Raw genomic sequence first — 24315 nt, forward strand, 5'->3', positions numbered from 1 at the left:
TTGTCCTGGGCAGGGCCCTGTGGACTCACCTGAAATAGGGAATACCAGAAGAGGGGCGATCATGGGGCATGGAGGCCATGGTGTCTGATGGTTGTATCTGAAGTCCCCCAGGGACATCCGGTTGCACGGAAGTATAGGTCTGAGCTCAAAGCTATGGAGAGGAGGGACCATCTCTGTGACTGGTGAGCTGACTAAGTGGCTGTGAAGGAAGGAGTGTGTGTTTGCTTCCCACAGTGACCTGGCAGGTTTCTCTCCTTGGGGAAAATCAGGACCCAAGTAATTCTTTAAGATTTAGAGCAAACCCTAAGTTTTCTGTATGCTGTAGGCCAACAGATAGACTCAGGAGTATCAGCTGTTTTCTTTCTTTGGGCCACTGGATCCAAAAACCACCAGGGTCGACCTTCCTCACGGCTTAGTGGGAGTTGACAGAGCTGTGCGTGGCTGGGCTGGCTGAGCCCAGGGTAGAGCAAAGCCCTTCCTTTACTGTCCCTGCACCGCAGGCTTTAGGAGCTCTGGCCCAGGGTGGCTGTCCCTACAACCCCTCTGGCCTGGTGACTCTCTAGGTTATTCAGACCTCGTTAGACAGGATGTAGTCCTAGACTTGCCCTGGTGGGGGGCAGAGGTCCTGGGAACTGAGGTCTGCAGCCCTGAAATTAATGTTGCTACCCCCAAGCTGTGGACAGGAAGGGAAATCCTGGGCAGCCAGATGGACAGCTCTCCAGCCCTGCCCTTATCTCTCCTACCAATTTGGGAGGACATTGCTTTGAGCTGTTTTCTGCCTGTGCAAAGCCCAGCCAAGGGCTCCCCTGGAATTGGATTGGGGTTTCCCACCTGACCCAAGAAACCCCATTTCTAGGACCTGTGTAGTCCACTCCACCTTCCGGCTTTCTCTCAGCCTCAGCGTGCCTGGCAACCCCATATCTGCATAAGAGCTAGTGAAGAGAGCAGGCGTAGAAAAAAATCCTGCGCTATCTCCTTTCAGATCCCTGAATAATTTTCTTTTATGAGGGGCCTCAGTTCCCCAGGTATCAGAAGTGCATTGGTTTTTTCTGAGGCTGAGGTGCTGAGGCCCTGGCCATCTTTCTTGAAAGTGGTGTTAGCTAACCCTGAGGGCCAGGTTGTGACAGGCTTTGAAGGAGGAAACCCCAGTGTCAGACTGAGGAGTCAGCTTGCCCAAGGCCCCCTGGTGAAAATGTGGAATCTCAAGGCACCTGATCACCCAGCCTCTCCTGGCTCCCCCAGGAGGCCCATCCTGTTGCCCTGGAGTTTTCTCTAGACTTAGTAGCAGGGTGGGCGGAGTGGCTTCAGCTGGGCACCAGCTTCATCTGTCCCTGGCGATCTAGGTCAGCAGCCTCCCTCAGAGCCTCTTGGAGCCAGCCTCTCCCCTCCCTCTGAGGTGTGAGCTTGTCACAGGCACGCAGGCTATTGTTAGCAACCTTGGTGGCCCCCCTTCGGATGTTCCGCTGCAGAGGGCTTCAGCACACCAAAAGACCCATCCCAGAAGCCTCTTCTCTCCCGGAAGCCTGGAATGGCAGGAGGAGTGCTCAGCCCAGGAACTATGTGGTCTGAGCCCCTCTTCCTGAGGGACTCCAGTTCTGTAGCTCTCAGTCTCTAGTGGTTGGCACCTATGGGAAGTGATCCTGGAGGACTGGGGCTGGCCCTGCCTGCTAAGGCTGTCACAGGCCCCAGTGTGACCAGGACACCCATGCACTGGCTGCTCTCTGATCTTGTCTTTCATATGGATAGAGACGTGTTCACTTTCTAGAGGAGAAAATGAGTCTCTGGAAAACTTTACTAGGTTTCCAGAAGAGGTCTTAGTGGAGACTCCGTGGTAGCCTGACCCCAATGCCTGGGGTCTGAACTATATGGAGAAATTAGTTCTACTGAAGTCTGGGTAAGAGACAGAAGGAAAGGAACCAATATGTGTAAAGTACCTACTGTGTGACACCTTCGCCCATTATTTCACCTAGTTCCCAAGAGAGCTTTGGGTGTAGGAGGTCATAGTTATTGGCCCATTCCACAGATAAGAAAACTGAGGCCCTGAGGAGGTTATGCTGGGACATGGAACACACGTTGAAGATTTGCAGGAGTGGACACAGGTTCCCAGAGTGCCAAGCAGGCAGAGAATGAGCTTCCCAGGTTATCTGTCTGGTGAAGCCTCCAGCATCCTAGAGAGAAAGGCGCTCAACCCCCCAGTCAGCCAACATTGTAATAGGAGATTTTAATGAAATATGAAGAGCCAAGCAAATATTTATCCGGTGCAGCTGACTGGCAGGTGGCATGTAGCCCCAACCCTCAATGGGGACACGAGCACAGAGCAGCTCCATTCAGTAATGGCCAGCCCTCTCCTTGACAACCATATCCTGGGTGCTGTCTCGTGTTAATGGTGTGGTGAGTGTCCTTACAATTGAGGGCATCCTCTGTCCTGACCAGCTCCCACCAGGCAGCTAGCTCCGCGGTGGCCATGTTGACACAACTGGCTCTGCAGTCTTGTACCCTTGGCTACTCCCCTGGCCAGTACCATGTGGTGCTATCCTAGGCTCTCTGTCCACAGGGAAGGAGAAGCACCATTAGTCTCCCTACAGAAGTCAAGTCAGGCTTGCTGTGATCTGTGTCTGCCTAGGCTCCATGCCCCTGTTGACTGTATATGCTGGTTGGGACCCGCTTACCTCCAGCTCCATCATGGTTGCTGTCACCCTCACCTCTGTCGTTAAGTTCTTCCCAGTTCTTGAGACCCTACCATGTGCTTCATGCCATATGAGCAACTGAGACTGTGGTGAAGACCAAACTACACAGGCTTGGTCTCGGGAGAAAGGGCGTTATGAAGAAATGGCAGGGGAGCGGGGTTGGGATATGGCTCCCAGCGGGTGGGGAGCGGGGGAAAAACAAGTCTGCGGGCCTGGGTTCAGGTCCCAGAACCCACACAAAGCCAGCCGCTGTAGCTCACGTCTGTAATCCTAGTGTTCCTACAGCCAGCCGAGGGGCAGAGAGAGTCTACAGAAGCTTGCGGGCCGGCTAACCTGGTGTAAACAGCAGTAAACAAGAAAACCTGTCTCAACAAGGCGGAGGTGTGTCCCCCAATATCCGCACATGCGCATTGTGGTACATGCAGCCCTCTAAAATTCGGGGCAAGGCATCCGGGGCGCAGAAAGCAGAGGCTACGTGACACATGCCAGCTCTGATGCTTCTGTCTTTATTACCCAGAGTAATTCCTAGAAAAGGGCAGGGATTATGGGCTGTGACAGTCTGATACGCTTTGCAGTCAGGGCCTGAGGCTTCGTTTGGCCTCCATATGGTATCTGTTTATTCATTTAAGCACACACGCATGCATGCAGCCAGCCAGCAGATGTTTTGCGTGCCTACCTGTGCATTCTATGCAGGAACAGAGACACAGAAACCAGAGGGGGCCGGGGGAAGGTGTGGCTCGTGTTGTTGAATGCGAGTTAGTAAATCTCATTTTGGGATAGAGAGAATACCACGGAGGAAACCAGTCATGAGGAGTCCTGGTGAGTGCTGGAAGGGAGGGTCACTGGCTACCTTACTAGCATTTGGGAGGCCTTTCTATGGCAGCAGAAGATAGGAAGGTGAGGAGCCCAGAGGATGGGCATAGGCAGATGGGTTGGCAGATGCAGTGACAAATCCCTGAGGCCTAGGAAGAACTGTCTGGGGCATTGGAGGACCTGAAGGGAGGCATTGTAGCCAGAGGTAAAGGGCCCTGGGCAGAGTGGAGGAGGGGTGGGCACATCGTTGAAGCCCAGGATGCTGAAGCTGTGGAGTGTGATCTGAAATATTGAGGGCGCTCACTGGACAGCTTCAAATCAAAGGCTACACAGCCTGCTTGGTTTTTTTTTTTTTTTTTTAATTTCATTTAAAACTTATTTTTCACACAATCTATTTTGATCATATCCTTGCTCCCCCCCCAGCTCCTCCCCACCTTCCTGCTCATCCAAATTCATGTTCTCTCATTCATACCCCAAAACAGAAAAAAAAAAAACTAACAAAAAAACATTAGCTTATCTCGAAGAGTTAAATCTAGCTGCTTGGTGGAGAGTGGGCTAGAAGGATGGAGCCTCACGCAGCGTGTCTGCCTGATGTGAGTAGATAAGATATTTGGGGGGACGTCTCCACAGAGGAGCCTGGAGGTCCTGTTCTTGTTGCTTGCCTGTGCAGCCAGGGACAATGTGGTTTTAGATGGGTCCACGTGCAGACGGACAGGGGAACAGCTGGACAGGCAAGCCAGTCTGTCACTGCTGTCTCTTCATGTGTCCTGGGCATAACAAACAAAAAAAACTGGGACATCTCTGGGGTTGAAGGGAGAACAAAAGGAGGTGTCCTTTCTCGGGTGAGGAGAGGCATTGCAGATCTCCTCTGGAGGTGTCCTGTGATGGTTTGCACTGATACACCACAGGGAGTGCCTTAGACGGCGAGCTCTTCTCAGGGTACAGTGAGAAAAGTCCCCCTCTATTAAATCCATAGCCAAGAAATCTTCCACAGAACTGTGCTGCCTTGACAAGCCAGGGGTGGGAGGAGGCAGACTGCCAGCTGTGCTGGTGGCTACAGCGTCTGTGGGTAATATGCTGTCCAGTCTCCCTCAGGATCCAGACAGGGCAGCCTAGCACCAGACTGGTCCCTCTATCACGTCCCCTTGGGTCCCCACTCAGTCTTCTCTGTTGCTGCTATTCCACCTGCTCCCAAGTCTCTCCTTTCCTGTGTGTGACTGACTCCAGGCTTGGGGCGAGCTTCCTCCCTGCACTGACTGATACAGCGTAGCCTCCTGGATACATGGAATAGTAGACAGTTAAGAGCTCTTCTGAGGGGACAGCTCTGATACTCAGGGAAGAAGGGTCAAACCAGGCCCTCACTCTCGAGGGAGCTCATGCAGGAAAGCCCAGGGGCTCATTGTGATTCTTCCTAAAGCACATGGTACGTGGAGGGGAGTGAGTGGATTGGAGCTACCATTCCCTGTCCAAACAGCTCAAAGCTGACTCCTAGAGCCTATGAGATCTATGCTTCAAGGGCACTGCCCTGTCTGTGTTTCTATATTCCCTTGACCTCTTCACACATGGCTGTTTGTGAGAGTGTCATGAACAGAGCTTGGCCATGGGCTGAAGCCCTTTGCCACGGGATAGTAAGGGAAGAAGAGCTAGCTGGGCCATGTTTTGATGTGGTTCCTCTGTCTATCTTGTCTCTTCCTCCCTCCCTCCCCTCCTCCTCCTCCTCTTTCTTCTGTCTCTCTGTCTCTCTCTGTCTCTGTCTCTCTGTCTCTCTGTCTCTGTCTCTGTCTCTCTCTCTCTGTCTCTCTCTCTCTCTCTCTCTCTCTCTCTCTGTGTGTGTGTGTGTGTGTGTGTGTGTCTGTGTTTCTCTGTGTATGATTACTTGGTGTCATTTATTGTGTTATTGAGACAGGATCTCTCACTGGCCTGGATCTCATCAAGCACACTAGGCAAGTTAGAGCCTCAGAGATCCTCTTCTGCTTTCCCAAGGGTATGCTACCGAGCCTAACTTTATAACGTTGGTCCTGGGGATCAAATTAGGGTCCCCATGCTTTCAGGGCAAGCACCCTGCTGGCTAAGTGCTCTCTAGCCCTCCAGCCCCCTAGTGTGGTTTTCTGACAATCCCAGCTTTATGCTGGCTCCTCCGGGCATTGTGAGGGTGAGTTCTGTCTAAGTAGGACCAGAGAACATAGTCCTTTTATCAGTTTGTCAGCCTGATTAAGCCTTAAAGACCTAAGGTCTGTGGAATTCCCTGGTGCTATATTAGAGGCAGGTCTGCCTCTGTGGTTCCCAGCTCAGTACATACCTTTGAGGCTGCTGTCCTGCCTAAAATGACTGTCATCTCTCATGCCTGTGCCTTAGGGACATCAGACTGAGAACAGAAATACTTAGTTTGTCTCTGGACCTCAGCTTCCCTTCTGAAATGGGCTTGGGTCTTAAGTGGCATCTACAGGTTTATAATTTGCACCCTAACCCAGGAGTAATGTATTTTCCTGGGAATGGTTTGATGGTATCAGAACTAGGGACAGATAGCTAGAGAGCCCCCACAGTCTCCCAGACTGGAGGCCAGAACTTCTGCATGCCCCCTGGGTTTTCCTTAACCTCTCTCAATTCCAAGGCCCTGTAACCTTGGGCTCAAGTCAGCTTTGGAGGAAGAGGCAGGAGCTAAGGGGCTAGGATGCACTCATCCTGACCAGACCTTGCCATACGGTAGCTTAGCGCAGAAGCAGCCATGGAGGTGGGCAGGCTGCAGCAAGCTGGGGAGGAGGTACTGCCATAACTGATTCAAGTGTAAGAAACAGCAGTGTTACTAATGCATATGACCTAATCATGAAGATTAATTGCTAATAGCGTTGTCTCACAATGGCTTGTAACTTATTGAATACTTCTGTACTCAGGACTAAGTACTTCACATGTATAATTTAATCTTTCCGACAGTCACTCAGTTACCAATTTTTCTCACCGTTTCCCATGTGAGGAAACATGACCAGAGAAGTCTGGGGATGTCCTCAGGGCTGCACAGCTAGGAATTTGGTCAGAACCAGGCATGGGTTTAAGATCTCTCTGAATATGAAGCCTGTGGGCCCATGCTGCCTGGGCCCTGATGTCCTAGTAACAGATTTAGGGAGCACTCACGGCTGAGGCCTGACTTTAGAACCTGACTCAAAGCATGCTTCAGGCTAGGTGGCTTCTCCCTGGTGTCCATGTGCCCTCAGCAAGCCGATGAGGTGGCCTCTCTGCCCACTTCTTATCCTGGGTAGCTGCTCCTCCCACGGGAGACTACCTGCATCTGCACAGATGCCAGGCATGTCGCCATGGTACCCTCCAGCTTGCCTCCTCTGGGTCTCGCTTATTGTATTTCCTCCTCAGCCCCAGCCTGCACACCCACTCTGACCACTTACTTGTCTGTGTAATGGCTCAACTCCACAGATCTTCCACATGACCTACGACCTGGCCAGTGCCGTGGTACGCATCGTGAACCTCATTGGCATGATGCTTCTGCTTTGCCACTGGGATGGCTGCCTGCAGTTCCTGGTGCCCATGCTGCAGGACTTCCCCCATGACTGCTGGGTGTCCATCAACGGCATGGTGGTGAGTATACATCGCCTCCTCGCTCTGGGCTAACGTCTCCTCTCCAGAAGCAGGCTGGGTAGAGAGGCTGTGCGACCCCTGAATCCCAGCATATGGGACCTTGAGATGCTGGCCCAGTGCTTAAGGACACATATGCCTTTCCTTTTCATGTTGAGCTCTCCCTCCTAATACAAGAAGTCATTCATAGAACTCTTGGCTGGAGTTGTGCACCTTCTAGCCTTTGCATCTAGCCATGCATTTTGACGGCTGGGCTGGCTTTACCCACAGAGACTAAGACCTGGGCTACTCTGTGTTGTGATAATGTGACAAAATGGGCTGATGGCTCCTGCCTTCCTCACCATTCTGCCTAGAAGCTGAGCTGAGAAAACCAAAGGCCACGAGGGCACTGTTAGCAGCATAGGCAGATTCCACATTTACTCATGGCCTCTGTTCTCTAAGGGCAGAGCTGATTGTCCCAGTGCACTAAAGAGACCCACATACCAGCCTCCCGTGCGGGGCCAACCATGGAGTGTGGGCAGACTGGACGGTGACTCTCTCCAACATTCTGCATGGGTGAGAGAATCAGGTCTGAGGCTTCCAAAAGCCTTAGACAGAGCCCCCAGCTACAGAAAGGGTTTCCCAAGAAGCAACCCCTGGGCATTTCTCTGGCACTGTTGAGCCCCTGCCTTTCCTTCTAGTCTATGTGGTGTGGTCTGAAGGCAAATTCCCGGGGCCCCACAGGGTGAAAACTTGCTTTGAAAGAGTGAAAGAGACCCCGAGGCATCTTCAGAATCAGACAGGCTTTACAAAATAGCCCTTTGATGAACTAAGAGTAAGTGAGGTTGAATTTCCCCTGTTCCCAGAGGCTTGGCAGTGAGGCCAGAAGCCCTGACAGAAGACAGCTAGAGGCTGCCCTATCCTCAAGGCTGGGGCCCAGGCCTCTCTCACCCCTGGGAAACAGTCCTACCCACCCCACTCTAGTGTGGACTGAACCGCAGACTCCACAAATGAGCTCAGCTCTAGGCAGGATGGTGACCTTGAACTTGGCCCAGGCCTGGCTTGATGTCCTCCAGATGCTTCGGGAACGCTCAGGGACCTAGGCACAGGCTCTGTGGACTTTACATTGTTCCCAACACCATGGCTTCTGAATGGAGACACTGGGGAAGGGGCCAGGAGCGGGGTTCAGCTGGTCCTTCTTATAGGGGCAATTGTTTTCTACGTGTGTGAAGATAACAGGCCCACACATGCACTAAATTCAAGAGATGGCCTTTCTGAGACTCCTTCCTTGAGAAACACTTTGGAAACAAAAATGGCCAAGAGCCTCCCTCCCTGCTTCCATCCTCCCAGGCTACATAGGATACTCAGGAGAGTCCAACTTAAGGGTCAGGAGCAGGGGCGGGGGCAGGGGAATCAGGGGCCGAGGCCCTGGGCAGATGAGTAGGCTTCTGAGAGCACAGGAAGCTCCAACTGCTGCTCACCCAGAAAGAGGACAGTGATGTTGGCTCCTGCAGAGCCATTCCCCCTAGGGGAAGCATCGCTAGCCTTGTAATTGAGGTCAGTGGGGAAATGGGCTCTATTTGGTAGCTGTTTAGGGATAGGGGATGGAGCTAGCAGTGAAGGGAAGACAGCAGGGTGGCTCGCAGTAAGGAGAAGACAGTAGGGTGGCTCGGCCTGGGGCCATATGCTACCCAGTCAGGAGAATTTAGCCTCCCTGTCCCCTGGCTCTGAGATCAGGCCAGGGTCAGCTGCCTCACTCCCTTGATGTACCTTCCGGTGTGGTCCTTGCTTCCCCTTCTCCACCCCAGTGTACTAGAAAGGTCTAGGTTTCATTTACAGCCACCACGAGTTGCCAGTACCAGCTTGGCTGCCCATTGCTGAAGGTCTTCAGTCAAAGGCAACACTGGGGAGCCCTGCACCTGAAGGTGGGCAGGGAATCTTCTAGGTGCCAGCAAGAAGGGCCTTCCTTCCCCGTTACTGGCCCAGGCCTACTCTCTCCATCCACACGCATTTGTTCTCCTGTGTTCTGTGTGCAGAATAACTCCTGGGGGAAGCAGTACTCCTATGCCCTCTTCAAGGCCATGAGCCACATGCTGTGTATTGGGTACGGACGGCAGGCACCCGTAGGCATGTCTGACGTCTGGCTCACCATGCTCAGCATGATCGTGGGCGCCACCTGCTATGCCATGTTCATCGGGCACGCCACTGCCCTCATCCAGTCGCTGGACTCCTCCCGGCGCCAGTACCAGGAGAAGGTAGGTTGATCATTGTATCCATCCAGGGGTTTCTCAGGAGGATCTGGTCACTGGACCTGTTCAAGAGGAAGCATTTATGGCCTAGCATACATGGCCAGGCCTACAACTGACAGTACCATGGTGGGCAGTCTTAGATGAGAGCCTTGTCAAGTCCCCGACTTAAACCTACTCTGCACACACCCTTCCTTCCTCTCTTCTGTGGTGGGGGAAGAGGGTGAGTTATCACTTTCCTCGCAGGGACCAGTACCCTCACTGTTGCTAAGTCTAGTAAGGTTCTCAAGTCTCCCTTGCAGGCCCTCAGCATCCAACAGGGCTCCCACCCCTCAGCTTCGCACCTGGTTTCTAGGACTGCACTTCTCTGGCCAGTCCTCCCTGCTGGCCTCCCGCCTCAGGATCCCGTTGAGGCAACACCGACTTCCCATGCTCTGTGGCATCGCCAGCCCATCTCATTCTCAGCTCCAGTATTTCCTGGGTGGCCAGTGGGGGTCGGGCAGTAGGAGAGAATTCTAGGCCGGTGGTCCTGGGGTGCAGTGAGTGGTGTGTGTCGGGGAGAGTGGCAGAAAGCAATGTTCTAGGCTGGCAGGAAGTGGGGGTGGGTTGGATAGAATAGGAGTCATAAAGGACAGGACTCAGGTCAGGCCCAGGTGAGGATCTATCTAAAGCCAACACCAGGGTCCAGCCTGTGGTATACACCACGGGGATCTATGTAGAAAAGGTGCTGCGGTCTGTTACACCACAACCAGACTGAAGCTGCTTGTGACTTCTTCAAGAATTTCCCTTATTTTATTCTTGGTCTTCCAGATCTACCTAAAAGTCCTTCTGGAACGTCTTACCTCTCTGCCCACCCCCATCTCCTCCCTTGACTGCTCCAACAGCCTTCTAACTCCTGCCTGGTGTTCCTCCATCTGCTGGGAGGCAATTCTCCAAAACACAACTCCCAATGTGCAGGCTGCTTCTGTCACAAGAGGCAGTAGCCACAAGAGGTTACTGCCCTGCCAGGCCTGTCTACATTTGACTGGGACTGATGTTAATAAACAAACAAACAAACAAACAAACAAACAAACACAAAACCTCAGCCAGGTGTAGTGCTGCATGCCTTTAGTCCCAGCACTCAGGTAGTGGCAGAGGCAGAGTGAGAGGCAGAGAGGCAGATGAGTTGGGGGCCAGCCTGGTCTATAAAGTGAGTTCCAGGCAAGACATCTAGGACCACACAGTGAAAACCTGTGTCAACAAAACAAAACAAAACAAAAATCACCACCACCACCACCAGCCACCAAACCTCAAGGTCTCAGCTGAGGCCTTATCTATCTACAGACATAGCTTACAAAGAGTGGGGTGTTCTCCCGGGCACTTCCTGTATTCTGCCCCACTGCAGCCCTTCCTGTTACTTACTGGGCCTGCTGTCTCTCCTGGCCGGAGCTGGTGACTCCAATATGCTTAGTGGAAACGCGTTTACTTCTCTGGTCATTAGCCTGTATGTGGGCTGTAGACAGTCCCTGTTCCCGCTCATTTTTAGTTTTGAGCAAGATGAGGACCAAACATGGATGGAAGCCTCCTTCCTTCTCTCCCTACCCCCAGTGCCCCACAGAGCTGGGAGTCGAGGCCATTATTTTGGGTACAGTGTGCTTATATTACAGTGAGCCAATGCTGGCTAAGAAAGCTTCAGGGTTGGAGTGCGCCTCTGGTCACCAGCCTGGGGTGCCTGGAGGTGATTCCTGTCTTTCCCCATCTCAGTACAAGCAGGTGGAGCAGTACATGTCCTTCCACAAGCTCCCGCCTGACACCAGGCAGCGCATCCACGACTACTACGAACACCGCTACCAGGGCAAGATGTTTGACGAGGAAAGCATCCTGGGTGAGCTGAGTGAGCCGCTTCGAGAGGTGAGCTGCGCAGCCCGGGAGGGTGGGTGGGAGTGCCAGGCCTTTCGGGCACACAGTTCCCTGACTTTTTTTTTTTGTGTGTCCCAACCCGTGCTGTCCATGGAGCAGGAGATCATCAACTTTAACTGCCGGAAGCTGGTGGCATCCATGCCACTGTTCGCCAATGCAGACCCCAACTTTGTGACGTCTATGCTGACCAAGTTGCGTTTTGAGGTCTTTCAGCCTGGGGACTACATCATCCGTGAAGGCACCATCGGCAAGAAGATGTACTTTATCCAGCACGGCGTGGTCAGTGTGCTCACTAAGGGCAACAAGGAGACCAAGCTGGCTGATGGCTCCTATTTTGGAGGTGAGACAGCCAGGGGGCACCAGGAGAATAGGGGTGAGACTAGGAGCTAGGCTAGAGGGATACCCTGAGATCAGAAGCACAGAGGGACGTTTCATAGCCACAGCCTGGAGGCGGGCATCTGTGAGCCCTGTATAGGGGTGTCTGTCTGTGAGGTCTGCTTTAATAGAGCACTTAAGACTGGTGGCTTCTAAACCACAGATACTGGATTCTCAGCTCTGGAGACTGGGAGTCACAGACCGGTGCAAGCGTAGTGGGTTCCACTGAGGGTTCTCTTAGAGGTAGACATTGTTGTCTCAGAGGGTAGGAAGAGCACGTGTGTCGTCTGTCTCCTTAGTCTCTTCTATTGTGTTTGTGTGTATGCTTGAGCCTGCATATATCCAATTATACTCTCTCACACCATGGTGCCCATGTAGAGTTTAGGGTACAACTTGGGCAGCCGAGTCTCTCCTGCCCTGTGGGTCCTGGGTATCCAACTCACATTATCAGACTTGGCTGAAGGTGTTAGACTGCTCTGGCCTGCCCCTCTCTAGCCTCTTCTGTAAAGGTATGAATCACCTCCCGAAGCCCTACCTCTAAGTACCAGATCATCCTGAGACCAGGATTTCAGCATAGGAATATGGGGTGACCACAGGCATTTTATCTGTTAGAGGAGCTGGTACCCAGTATGACTACAACCTAGCAGGACAGCCTAGTGAGTTCATCGTACCAACCAGTGGAGACCAAGGTCAGGATCATGTGGTTCTGAGAGGCCTGGAAGTTTTGTGCCTGATTGACCCTGAGTCCTGCTGTGCCCACAGAGATCTGCTTGCTGACCCGAGGCCGTCGCACAGCGAGCGTGAGGGCGGATACTTACTGCCGCCTCTACTCACTGAGCGTGGACAACTTCAACGAGGTGCTGGAGGAGTATCCCATGATGCGCAGGGCTTTCGAGACGGTTGCGCTGGACCGTCTGGACCGCATAGGTGAGGGGCAGGACGTGCAGGCGGGAGGGCAGGGCAGCAAGCATGCAGACTCCACAAGGCCTTTCCTGGGCGTGGCCTGAGTGTCCGCTCTTGTTCTACGGCTCAGGCAAGAAGAACTCCATCCTCCTCCACAAGGTGCAGCACGACCTCAACTCAGGCGTCTTCAACTACCAAGAGAACGAGATCATCCAGCAGATCGTGCGGCATGACCGTGAGATGGCCCACTGTGCTCACCGCGTCCAGGCTGCTGCCTCAGCCACCCCAACCCCAACGCCTGTCATATGGACCCCACTGATCCAGGCACCACTGCAGGCTGCTGCTGCTACTACTTCGGTGGCCATAGCCCTCACACACCACCCCCGCCTGCCAGCCGCTATCTTCCGGCCCCCTCCCGGACCTGGGCTGGGTAACCTGGGGGCTGGACAGACACCGAGGCACCCAAGGAGGTTGCAGTCCTTGATCCCTTCAGCGCTAGGCTCTGCTTCACCAGCCAGCAGCCCCTCACAGGTGGACACACCGTCTTCATCTTCCTTCCACATCCAACAGCTGGCTGGATTCTCTGCACCTCCTGGATTGAGTCCTCTCTTGCCCTCCTCTAGCTCTTCCCCACCTCCAGGAGCCTGCAGTTCTCCCCCAGCCCCCACTCCATCCACCTCCACTGCTGCCACCACCACCGGGTTCGGCCACTTTCATAAGGCGCTAGGTGGCTCCCTGTCTTCCTCTGATTCCCCGCTGCTCACCCCACTGCAACCGGGCGCTCGCTCTCCACAGGCTGCCCAGCCGCCACCCCCACTGCCTGGGGCCCGAGGAGGCCTGGGACTCCTGGAGCACTTCTTGCCGCCCCCACCTTCGTCCCGGTCACCATCATCTAGCCCTGGGCAGCTGGGCCAGCCTCCTGGAGAGTTGTCCCCAGGTCTGGCAGCTGGTCCACCAAGTACACCAGAGACACCCCCGCGGCCCGAACGGCCATCCTTTATGGCAGGGGCCTCTGGGGGGGCTTCTCCTGTAGCCTTTACCCCCCGAGGAGGCCTCAGCCCTCCGGGCCACAGCCCAGGACCCCCAAGAACTTTCCCGAGTGCCCCACCCCGGGCCTCTGGCTCCCATGGTTCCCTGCTCCTGCCACCTGCATCCAGCCCTCCGCCTCCCCAGGTCCCACAGCGCAGGGGCACACCACCCCTCACCCCCGGCCGCCTCACACAGGACCTGAAGCTCATCTCAGCCTCTCAGCCAGCCCTCCCCCAGGATGGGGCACAGACTCTACGCAGGGCCTCTCCTCACTCCTCAGGGGAGTCGATGGCTGCCTTCTCACTCTACCCCAGAGCTGGGGGTGGCAGTGGGAGCAGTGGGGGCCTTGGGCCTCCTGGAAGGCCATATGGTGCCATCCCAGGCCAGCATGTCACTTTGCCTCGGAAGACATCCTCAGGTTCTTTGCCACCCCCACTTTCTTTGTTTGGGGCAAGAGCCGCCTCTTCTGGAGGGCCCCCTCTGACTGCTGCACCCCAGAGGGAACCTGGCGCTAGGTCCGAGCCAGTACGCTCCAAACTGCCGTCTAATTTATGAGCTGGGCCCTCCCTCCTTCCCTCTTCTTTTTCTTGCTCCCTTCTTCCTTCAGGTTTAACTGTGATTAGGAGATATACCAATAACAATAATAACCATAAAAAACATACCCCAGAAAAACAAAAAGACAGCAGAAAATAACCAGGTATTCTTAGAGCTATAGATTTTTGGTCACTTGCTTTTATAGACTATTTTAATACTCAGCACTAGAGGGAGGGGGGGCAGGCAAGGCCCAAAGGCACAGCCAAAGGAAGGCAGGCAGGATCTCTGGGGACAGGGCAGGTGTGGGGTGACCCATGTCTGGGTCCTAGCACAGATCTGTCATTGTATTCTTCCTTAGAGCAAGAGCTACCTACCATCAGTTCCTTGGCTGTGAACTTGGCGCCCACTCTGCTGGGGGCTGCCTTGGAGTGTGTTCCCAGGAGCCTCCTGCGCCTGAGTCCTTGGGACACACCCGGCCCTTGAGGGCCTTGCATTTTTTCTACTGTAAACGTAGCAAGATATGTATATGAATATGTATATGTATGTAAGATGTGTCTATGTATAGCTATGTAGTGCTCTGTAGAGCCGTGTAGATAGCAGCTTCCATGTGTGCACATGCGTGTGCAGTCTAGTTTAATCCCACGTTGCCAGGACACCCAGGTCACCTTACATCCAGCAATCTGCTGTGGCCCGCAGGCTGGGCACTGCAGGCTCTGGGGGGAGTTCTCTCTCCCAGTCCTCAGGGAAGGGGATCCCTGGAACCTTGCAGCAGAGCCTCTTTCCCCATCTCTGGGCTGCAACCCAGTTCTAGCCCAACCTCTAGTCCCACGGAAGGGGAAGACTCCAGGCTGAGCCTTTCACTTCCCAGGGCTTCAAGCACACCTGTCACCTCTGTGGCCCGAAGTTTCTCCAGCTGTACAATGGGGGGTTAGGGGAGCGTCTATTTATTGAGTCTGTTCTGTGCCAAGCACTGGTTATACACACCCGCATGCTGGGAGGTGGGGATTATGGTTTCCTCCCATTTCACAGGTGAGGAAACCAAGGGCTGGTTAGAGCCACATAACCAGAGGTGGCAGAACTGGTCTGCCCTGAGCTGCAGATCAACCTCCCGAAGGCTAAAGCCTGTGTTCCTCCTATCAGAAAATGGTGTTTGGTAGAGCCCTAGCTTTTGGTCCCTAGGCAAAGTGCAGGAGGACGAGATGGGAGTTTGGTGGTAGTCAGGCTTCAATTCAAATCCCAGCTCTGTCACTTCTTAGCTGTGTGACCTTGGGCAAGTTATCTGACTTTTCTGTTCCCTCATTAATAAAATAAGAACTATGGAACTGCCTCACAATAACCAGTGAGAACCAGATAAGAAAAAGACATGGAATGCCCAGCCCAGTGCCTGGCACACAGCATAGTAGGTGCTCAATAAATCATGTTTCTTCGCCCCCTCCTCATAAACATTGCTCCAGTGAACTATGGTGAGAGCCCAGGGAACTTTAGCTGAGGGCTCCAGATTTAAAACTCTCAGGACTCAGGAGGTGACTGGGCCTCCATCACAGCTCGAGGAAGGTGCATGGCCAGTGGTGGGCTTGAGCCAGGCCTTGGGATCTGGGAAGAGTGAGTAAAGAAAGGACTTAGAGAGGTGGAATGCACAGGGGAGGTTACGGCAGTGAGTCAAGTTGTGGAGTGGGCCTTTGGGAGAGACCTACAGGCTGGGAGCCAGAGGAGGACTTGGATGGGAGGCTAGGCTCATCTGTGGGTTTGACCCTGAGCTAGAAGCAGGTTTCAGGACCCTGGTAGAGGCACAGGCAGAGGCTTCCCTATCAATGGGTCGAAGCAGGTAGGACTTTGATGCCCATGCAGTGAGGAGGACTGGTTCTACCATGCCTGGTGTCCCTGTGCACCAGCTAGAATGGTGGCAGGAGCAGGTTTGGCCCTGGGATGGTACAGGGAATCTCTTGGTGGATAGCTTGCAGGGAGAGAAGGGGTGAAGGTCCTGGTGCCCTAGAAAATCGGTGGGAGCCCTAGATTATGCAGAGGTTGGAGATGTCTCTGAGATCCAGACCATCTTCAGACCCGTGTTCTGCCCCCAAGGAGGGCAGCCTAGGGAGCCGGCTGGACTACTCACCTCAGTCCATCCTAGAGGTACAGGCGAGGGGATGGGGGTCTGGGTACAAGGAGTGAGGAGTCTCTCGTCCTCAGGCCTGGCCTAGCACCCTTCTCTACTGACACACGCATTTTATAAACAACTCTAATACACTGGCAAACTCCTCAGTGACTACGGAGAGGCCAGGTCCAGTCAGTAGGACCTTCCACCCCACAACCTCTACAAGCAATTTTCAAATCTTCCACTTTTAAAACAGAAAACGGTTAAACACGCCGTCTTGTATATTTTATTTAAATAAAAAAATTACAGCAAATGCCGAGTTATTTTGGGGTCAGAGATTGAGTGGCGAGGCTCACAGGGAAACCTGGAGTCTCCAGTGAGGATGTGGGGGCGGGAGTGGGACACGGCCCCTTGAGCAGCTGTGGACACACATGTGCATGAGCCTGTGCTCCCTCCCCCGAAGCATGGAGTTGAGTTACATGCAGAACTGTTCATGGGAGCATGGGACATGACTACAGAGAAATGTGCACCTGTGCCCAACCTGCGGGGGGTGGGGTGGCGTGGTGAGACAGTGTATCCCCTATGTCATGTGTGAAGGGGTTAGGACCCTGATGCAGGTCCCTTCCTCTGCCTCTGCCACAGCTTCACAGTCTCTGAGGAGAAGGAGAAGGAGGAGGAGGAGGAGGAGGAAGAGGAGGAGGAGGAGGAGGGGGAGGAGGAGAAGGAGGGGGAGGAGGAGAAGGAGGGGGAGAGGAGGAGAAGGAGGAGGAAGAGGGGGAGAAGAGGAGGAGGAGGCTAGCACAGGACATACGAGCTCCATCCAACTAGATGCTGAACAGATGACCTGCCCTCTTGCTGCAGAGAGGCCCTCAGAAGAGGACAATTGATAAGCTGGGGCAGGAGGTGACCGGTTGTGGGGAGAGCATCATAGGCATCAGTGACAGATATGGGGCTCTAGCAGACCAATGGCAGGCAGGCCTGGAGCTACAGAAGTTGGTGCCACACCACCTCCTACCTCACACTCTTGTACCTAACCTTTGGCTGCAGAGGGTCCCTGCAGGCCCTTGGATCTTGATAGCTAGGGCAGGTGTCTGGGGTTGGAAGAGCAGTCTCCAGGTTGCTGGCTGGCGGGGGAATACCATCCTGCCTGCATAAAGAGGGGGGAATCTCCTCTGGAAAGAGCAGGGAACCTGGCCAGTTGTTCCCCATCACTGCTTGCCTAGGCTGTTTCCGTGGTGACAGGCCTGGGAGTCCTGTTGCTAAGCAGACAGCTCAGCATGCCCAGTGTCCCCATGACAACTGCCCCCTGTGGCCAGGTGGCAGAGCTTCCTCCGGGACCCCACTGGCATGACATAGACAGGGCTAAAATCAGCTGCTGTGTGGGCAGTCTAGGCTGGACCACAGTGGCCTCTGGTGGAGGTGGGGGTAGGTGAGGTAGGGTGAGGTGGGATTAGAGGCAGGTCTCAATCAGCTAGACTTCCTAGACTTCCTAGGGGCAGATAGTAAGTGCCTATTGTATGCTAAGCCCCGGGTGCTTTCCTGTAATCTCGTTTAGTTCACCCACCAACTCTAAATCAAAAGCCTCAGTGACAGTGAGTCACAGGAAAGAGGCTCGAGGCTCAGAGCTGGTGCTTACTGGATGCCCATCAGCCAGAGTGGAGGGAGCTGGGTCAGAATCAGCAGGAGGCTGAGGGCTTGCCCCTGTGCCGGGGGCTTGCGCAGGCAGGGTGAGACAATGATAACATGAAGGCCCACAGTGAAAACAGCAGTTTGTTTATGTCCCTTACGTTGACTAACAATTCTAAAGTCAGTGATGAAATATTCTCCCCTACCCAAATCTGGAAACACCACCTCCCCGATGAGCTTCAGCCCCACGGGACAACTCTTATTCTTCTATTAGAAAGGTGAGAAGGCCCAAGATTACTCTTAGGCCTCAGTGGCACTAAACCAGACTGGAAAAATTCAAACTGTGGGTGTGTTTTTCTGGGGATCAAACCTAGGGCCTCTTAGAGGCCAGGCTCTATATACTGAACTATATCCTCTGGGTTGTTTCTTGAGACAGGTCTTACGAAGTTACGCAGGCTAGCTTGGAATTCAGTCTGTAGCCCAGGCTAGCCTTGACATGAGGATCCCTTGCCTCAGCCTCCTCTTGAATAGTTGAGATTATAGGTCTGCACCAGGCCATTCGAACAAATGAAAATTTCAACAACTTGGACCACTTCTTGCAGGCTGTGTTCTATCCCAAGTGCTATAATGTAGCTGTCTCCAGCAGAATGTCCTAAGGGCAGTCTCAACTTTCTGGCCTCACTTCCTCCCTGGGAGTTACTTCCTCCTCCTTAGCAATGTGACTTCCATTTCTCCTCCCTGGGAAAGGCTCTGAGCTGGTCCTGTAGGTCCACACTGGAGAGTCCAGGGTTGATGTCCACACCTGGTAGTCTTGTTCTCCTCAGTGTCAGACCCCACTGGTCAGGTTCTCCCCAGACTGGGGGTCCCCACTCTCCCCTAGACTCAGCTGTGAGAGTTCCTCTTCTTCCCAAAGGTTGGTGCTGATGGGCCTCTGGTCTTGGCCTCCTCTCTTGTCACTCCATATGCCATTCTAGGGTGACCTCACCCATGCCCAGGGCTTTCCCCCTTTGTAGAAAAAGCCTCCCACACTAACTCAACCCAGGCTCCCCAGTCCCTCAACCTTGGCTGAGGCTTCAGCGTCTTCTGATGAACTAGGCTCTTCCGTTCGGCTGTTTACAGCTCCCAGTGAGGCTCAGAGCTTTCTTCTGCTGACCTCTGGCCCCTGCGGACCCCTAACACTGTTGACTTTACTGTTTTAGTTCTCTTTCTCTTGAAGGTGGGATATTTCCGATAGGCAGAAGACACATTCCATATGAAGATATTACCAACACCAGCCTCTCACTACTCACCTAGTTTAAGACATAGAACATAAAGAAGACTTTGAAAGCATCTTCTCTGTGGCCCTGCTTCTCCAGGCCAGCTTATCTGAGAGCTAACTTCTGCCCCCTTTACAGAAATAAGGTCTCTGTTTAATGTATTTTGGTTGCACACCAAGGTTGAGGAGTTGAATTAGAAGTGGCTGCTTGGAGGGGGTGCAGGATTTTGTGTTAATATCGCTCAGGATTTCTGTACGTGATACAAGTCTGTGCATGTCAGTTTTGTTGCTGTTTTAAGTTTCTGTACAGTAAGGATCTATAGGTTTGAGAATGTCACTTAATTGGCAGAGTACTTGCCTAGCATGTACAAATCCCTGGGTCCCCTCCCCAGCACTGCCTACGACCAGGCATGGTGGCACATGCCTGGAACCCCAGCCCGCAGGAGGTGGAGGCAGGAGTGTCAGGAGGTCAAGGGCAGCCATGTAACCAGCTGGAGGCCAGCCTGAACAGCATATGTCGTCCTGTTACAGCAACAAGAAGTGTCTTTTTATTGCCTGTGATGGGGTGGGCCACACTTGTCTTATCTCTGTGGTCCACTGAACAGATTTTTGGTTTTAAGACGTTGTTAGACCAATGCCTCCACGCTGCACATGCCATTGTATTTTCCACTCGATATTATCACTGTGGGGTGCCGTGGCCTCTTCTTTATCTCGAGGGCATAGGGCTCCAGGCTGGAGATGGGAAAGGCAAGTCAGGCTCTCACTCTTGCAAACACTGCTGCTACAAAAGCTCCTGGAGGTTCCTGCTGAACCACGTCTAGGCTCCGCCTCCAGTAGTGGAACAGTCGCCGGGCAAATTAATCTTCTTTCTATGAGATAATGCCAACCTGCTTTAAGTAGTTCAAACAATTTACACTCCCACCTGCAGGGTATGAGTTATTCTTGCTCCACATTCTTGCCAATGACGGGAGTCATCAGGCTTCTCACTCTCCCCAGCCTAGTGCTATTAATTGTGTTTTAATGAGCAAGTCTCTAATTACTAGTAAAGCTAGGTCTCTGTTCATATACTAACTTGCCATATACTAATTTGTGTTTTTACTTCTGGGAAATATGGATTCATGTGTTTCGTCCCATTTTCTATTGTCATTTGTCTTTTTGTTGATTTGTAGAAATTTCACACATATTAGGAAAACACGATAAATTCTTTATCAACTATGTGTCACAGATATCCTCTTCCTACATATGGTGTGTACCACGCTCTCTCTTCGTCCCTTCCCCTCCAACTCCCTGTCTTCCCTCCTTCCCTCCCTCTTCCCTCTGATAAACAGATGCTTTCTATATTAAAATGAAGTTTAAGTTTGTCAATATAAATACTTCAAGTTCTAGAAATTTCTTGGCTTAAGACACCTCTCCTGCTCTGATATTACGTTATTCAGTCACCTCCTTTCATATGCCACTGCCATAGGGCCACGACGTAACCTCAAAGGAGGCTGTCTATGTAGAGTAGAGGCCTGGAATACTTGCCAGTTTCAGTTTATATCTGTTGTGGTGATAAAATACCCAACTAAAAGCAACCTAGAGGAGGAAGGGCTTGTTTGTCTCACACTCCTGGGTTACAGCCCATTACTACAGGGAAGTCAAGGCAGGAACTAAAGTGCCACCCCCACAGTCAAGAGCAGAGAGAGAAGACACATGGGTCCTGACTTACTGCTCAGTCTCAGCTTATTTTCTCCCGTTCTACTGCTCAGGACTCCCTGCTCAAGGAATGGCGCCATCCACCCACAATGCAGCGCATCTTTCTACATTAATGATCAAGGCCATCTCCCAAAGACAGGAGTGCAGAACAACCCCTGTATAAATTTCCCTTGCGACTCTTCCCAGGTGATTTTGGCTGCCTGTGTCAGGTCAATAGTTAACACTCACCAGCACGCCAGTTCTGAACATCTTGGCCAGTTCTTTAAATATGGTTTTATATGGTCTCCATCGGGTTTTACATTTCATTGGATTTTTTTCCTAGCTTCTCATGTTTTTGTTACTGTTGCTAATTTTATCTATGCTTCCTATTGAGGAATAATTCATATGCAGCAAAATTCACTAGTTTTTTTTTTTTTTTTTTTTGGTTCTTTTTTTCGGAGCTGGGGATTGAACCCAGGGCCTTGCGCTTCCTAGGCAAGCGCTCTACCACTGAGCTAAATCCCCAACCCCCAAAATTCACTAGTTTTTTTTTTTGAACCCTCCCCCTCAAAATGAAATAAAAACCAAAAATAAAATAATGAAGAAAATATAAAAACATCTGTTCGTGGAAGCAGCACTGTGTCACGTGCCCTGCCGTACACCCTTTTTTTTAATTTTTTTTTAAATTTATTTAATACGTAATAATAATTCTTTGGTTTCCGGGTAAACATCCCCCTCCCCCCTCCCCTTCCTTATGGGTGTTCCCCTCCCAACCATCCCCCCATTGCCGCCCTCCCCCCAACAGTCTAGTTCACTGGGGGTTCAGTCTTAGCAGGACCCAGGGCTTCCCCCTCCACTGGTGCTCTTACTAGGATATTCATTGCTACCTATGAGGTCAGAGTCCAGGGTCAGTCCATGTATAGTCTTTAGGTAGTGGCTTAGTCCCTGGAAGCTCTGGTTGCTTGGCATTGTTGTACATATGGGGTCTCGAGCCCCTTCTAGCTCTTCCAGTTCTTTCTCTGATTCCTTCAACAGGGGTCGCGTTCTCAGTTCAGTGGTTTGCTGCTGGCATTCGCCTCTGTATTTGCTGTATTCTGGCTGTGTCTCTCAGGAGAGATCTACATCCGGCTCCTGTCGGTCTGCACTTCTTTGCTTCATCCATCTTGTCTAATTGGGTGGCTGTATATGTATGGGCCACATGTGGGGCAGGCTCTGAATGGGAGTTCCTTCAGTCTCTGTTTTAATCTTTGCCTCTCTCTTCCCTGCCAAGGGTATTCTTGTTCCCCTTTTAGAGAAGGAGTGAAGCATTCACATTTTGATCATCCGTCTCGAGTTTCATTTGTTCTAGGCATCTAGGGTAATTCAAGCATTTGGGCTAATAGCCACTTATCAGTGAGTGCATACCATGTATGTCTTTCTGTGTTTGGGTTAGCTCACTCAGGATGATATTTTCCAGTTCCAACCATTTGCCTACGAACAAAATTCACTAGTTTTAAGTGTCGAGTTCAATGAGTGTCCACGTCAACAGTTAGAACATTTCTATGATTCCCCTCTCAGCCCCTTCAGTTCCTTCCTCTCTCTTGGTTCCCAGCAGTCTGTTATCATATCCCTCATGTTTTTCTGTTTCTGAAATTTCATGCATGCGGAGTCAGGAAGCACTTAGTCTACACCTGCCTGATATCCTAGGTTAGCCCCATGCTTTCCAGCTCTGCCCGTGGGATGCTGTGCTGTACGGCTTGTTCGGGATTTGTTTATTCGACCATCGATGAACAACTGGGCTGTTTCCATGATTGCCCATTAAGAATAAAGTTTCTATGAATGTGGATTTTAAAAACACTTACATTGGCAAATACAAATTGTCATACACAGCATGATGCTTTGAAATCTGTACTCAGGGAACTGCCGGCTGAATGGAGCTAATGAATACGTATTACTTCATATGTCATATCTTTTGGTGAGAACACTTAAAAACTTATTCTTCTAATTGTTTCAAAATGAATATGAGTTTTCATTGATTGTAAATACCCAGCAAGGCTCTCCTGAGTCATATGATTGGTATATTTGTAATTTTATTTTCCAAAGTGGAAGGGCTGCTTGCATTTCTATCGGCAATTATAGAGCGTCCTAGTCACTCCATCTCCTTATGCTTGCAGTTGTCAGCAGCAATGTCCCCGCTCCAGAGCTGTGTCATGCAAACTCTGCTTTCAGTGTGCATCCCCACAAGGACTAAGGGTGCTGTCCATCACTTCAGGCATCTGTTTCCGCCCATGTATGTTCTGGGGTAAAAAGCGCTTATTCAAATTTTCACACAATTGTTTCTCACAAACCTTCCATTTTCTTATCGTTGAATTATAACTAAAATACTCAACATATACGTACTTGATAAAATAGTTGTTTGGGATTTATTTTTATAAGTTTGTGACCTACCTTTTTAATTTTTTTTTATTTGTGTCTGTCAAAGATCAAGTATTTTCATTTTGCTGATGACCAACTTGCCAACGTTTTAGCGATTTGTGTTTTCTGGCCAGATAACTAAAATGACACATTGGAAATTATCTGCAGCATGGGAAAGTCAGAAACAGTGATGAAACTACCTTAAAAAGCAGGATATAGAGAAACAAAGTAGGAAAATGCCACATGTAACTTTTATCTTATCAGTAAATGCATTATATGTAAATAGGCTAAACATTTAAATTAAAAGCAAAAGGCTTACAGAGAGGATTAAAACCTATGACCTAGCTGTATACTATCTACAAGACATAGGCATGTTATTCTCAAATATACTACTAGGTTGAAAAGAAAAAATGTGAAAGATACACCAGGTAAACAATGGCCAGAGGACGACTAGAGCGTCACTTTAATACTGACGCACACTTAAGGGAGAACTGCTAAAGACAGAGGATATTTTATGAAAATGGTTAATCAATAAAAAATATAACATTTATAAACATACATGCATGAAGTAAGTCTGAAAGAAGTAGACAAGTCAGCAGTAATAACTGCCAACTCGTGCTCTTCTTTCAGTACTGGGATAGCAGATGAACTGAAGAGTAGCATGAGAGCCAATTTAAAGCCAGAGGTGGTGGTGCACAACTGTATCCCAGCACCTGGGGACAAAAGCAGGAGAAGCAGAGGTTTAAGGACAGCCTGAACTATACGAGAGCCTGTCTTCAAATAACAAAAAGCAAGCAGAAGACCTGGATAACTTAAACTAACTATACCTACAGGTGTCTCTGAACACTTCCTTCAACAGCACCCCAACATGCATATGAACATTCTCCAAGACAGACCACGTGGTAGGCCACAGGTCTGAATAGATTTAAAGGAGATGAACTCATATAGAGTATATTCTCTGATCAGAAGAATGACTCTCCCTCTCTCTCCCTTCCTTCCTCCCTCCCCCCACTACCCTCTCCTTTCTCTCTTACACACACACACACACACACACACACACACACACACACACACACACACACACACACCAAGCAGACATCCTGCCAAACATGGGGTGCAGCAAAAACAATGGTAAGAGAAATTTACCATTCTCTGTTCCTTCATTAGAGTTATCCCTTACATCATTTAAAAGCATTTCTGTTGTAATTATCTAGTTACCTGCTCGTT

General features: G+C 51.3%; 1 protein-coding gene across 1 annotated transcript in view; it reads left to right on the top strand.

The window, feature by feature from the left end:
* The window catches only part of Hcn4 (hyperpolarization activated cyclic nucleotide-gated potassium channel 4), a 37421-nt gene extending 23228 nt beyond the window's left edge, over positions 1–14193 (top strand). Inside the window, exons 3-8 of the mRNA NM_021658.2 lie at positions 6924–7085; positions 9098–9316; positions 11051–11197; positions 11306–11546; positions 12344–12508; positions 12615–14193. Coding sequence (NP_067690.1) covers positions 6924–7085; positions 9098–9316; positions 11051–11197; positions 11306–11546; positions 12344–12508; positions 12615–14068 — 2388 coding nt within the window. The 3' untranslated portion in view covers positions 14069–14193. The remainder of the gene's footprint in view (positions 1–6923; positions 7086–9097; positions 9317–11050; positions 11198–11305; positions 11547–12343; positions 12509–12614) is intronic.
* Positions 14194–24315: the final 10122 nt, after the last annotated feature.

This window comes from Rattus norvegicus, chromosome 8, assembly GCF_036323735.1.
Source record: "Rattus norvegicus strain BN/NHsdMcwi chromosome 8, GRCr8, whole genome shotgun sequence".
Taxonomy (NCBI): Eukaryota; Metazoa; Chordata; class Mammalia; order Rodentia; family Muridae; genus Rattus; species Rattus norvegicus.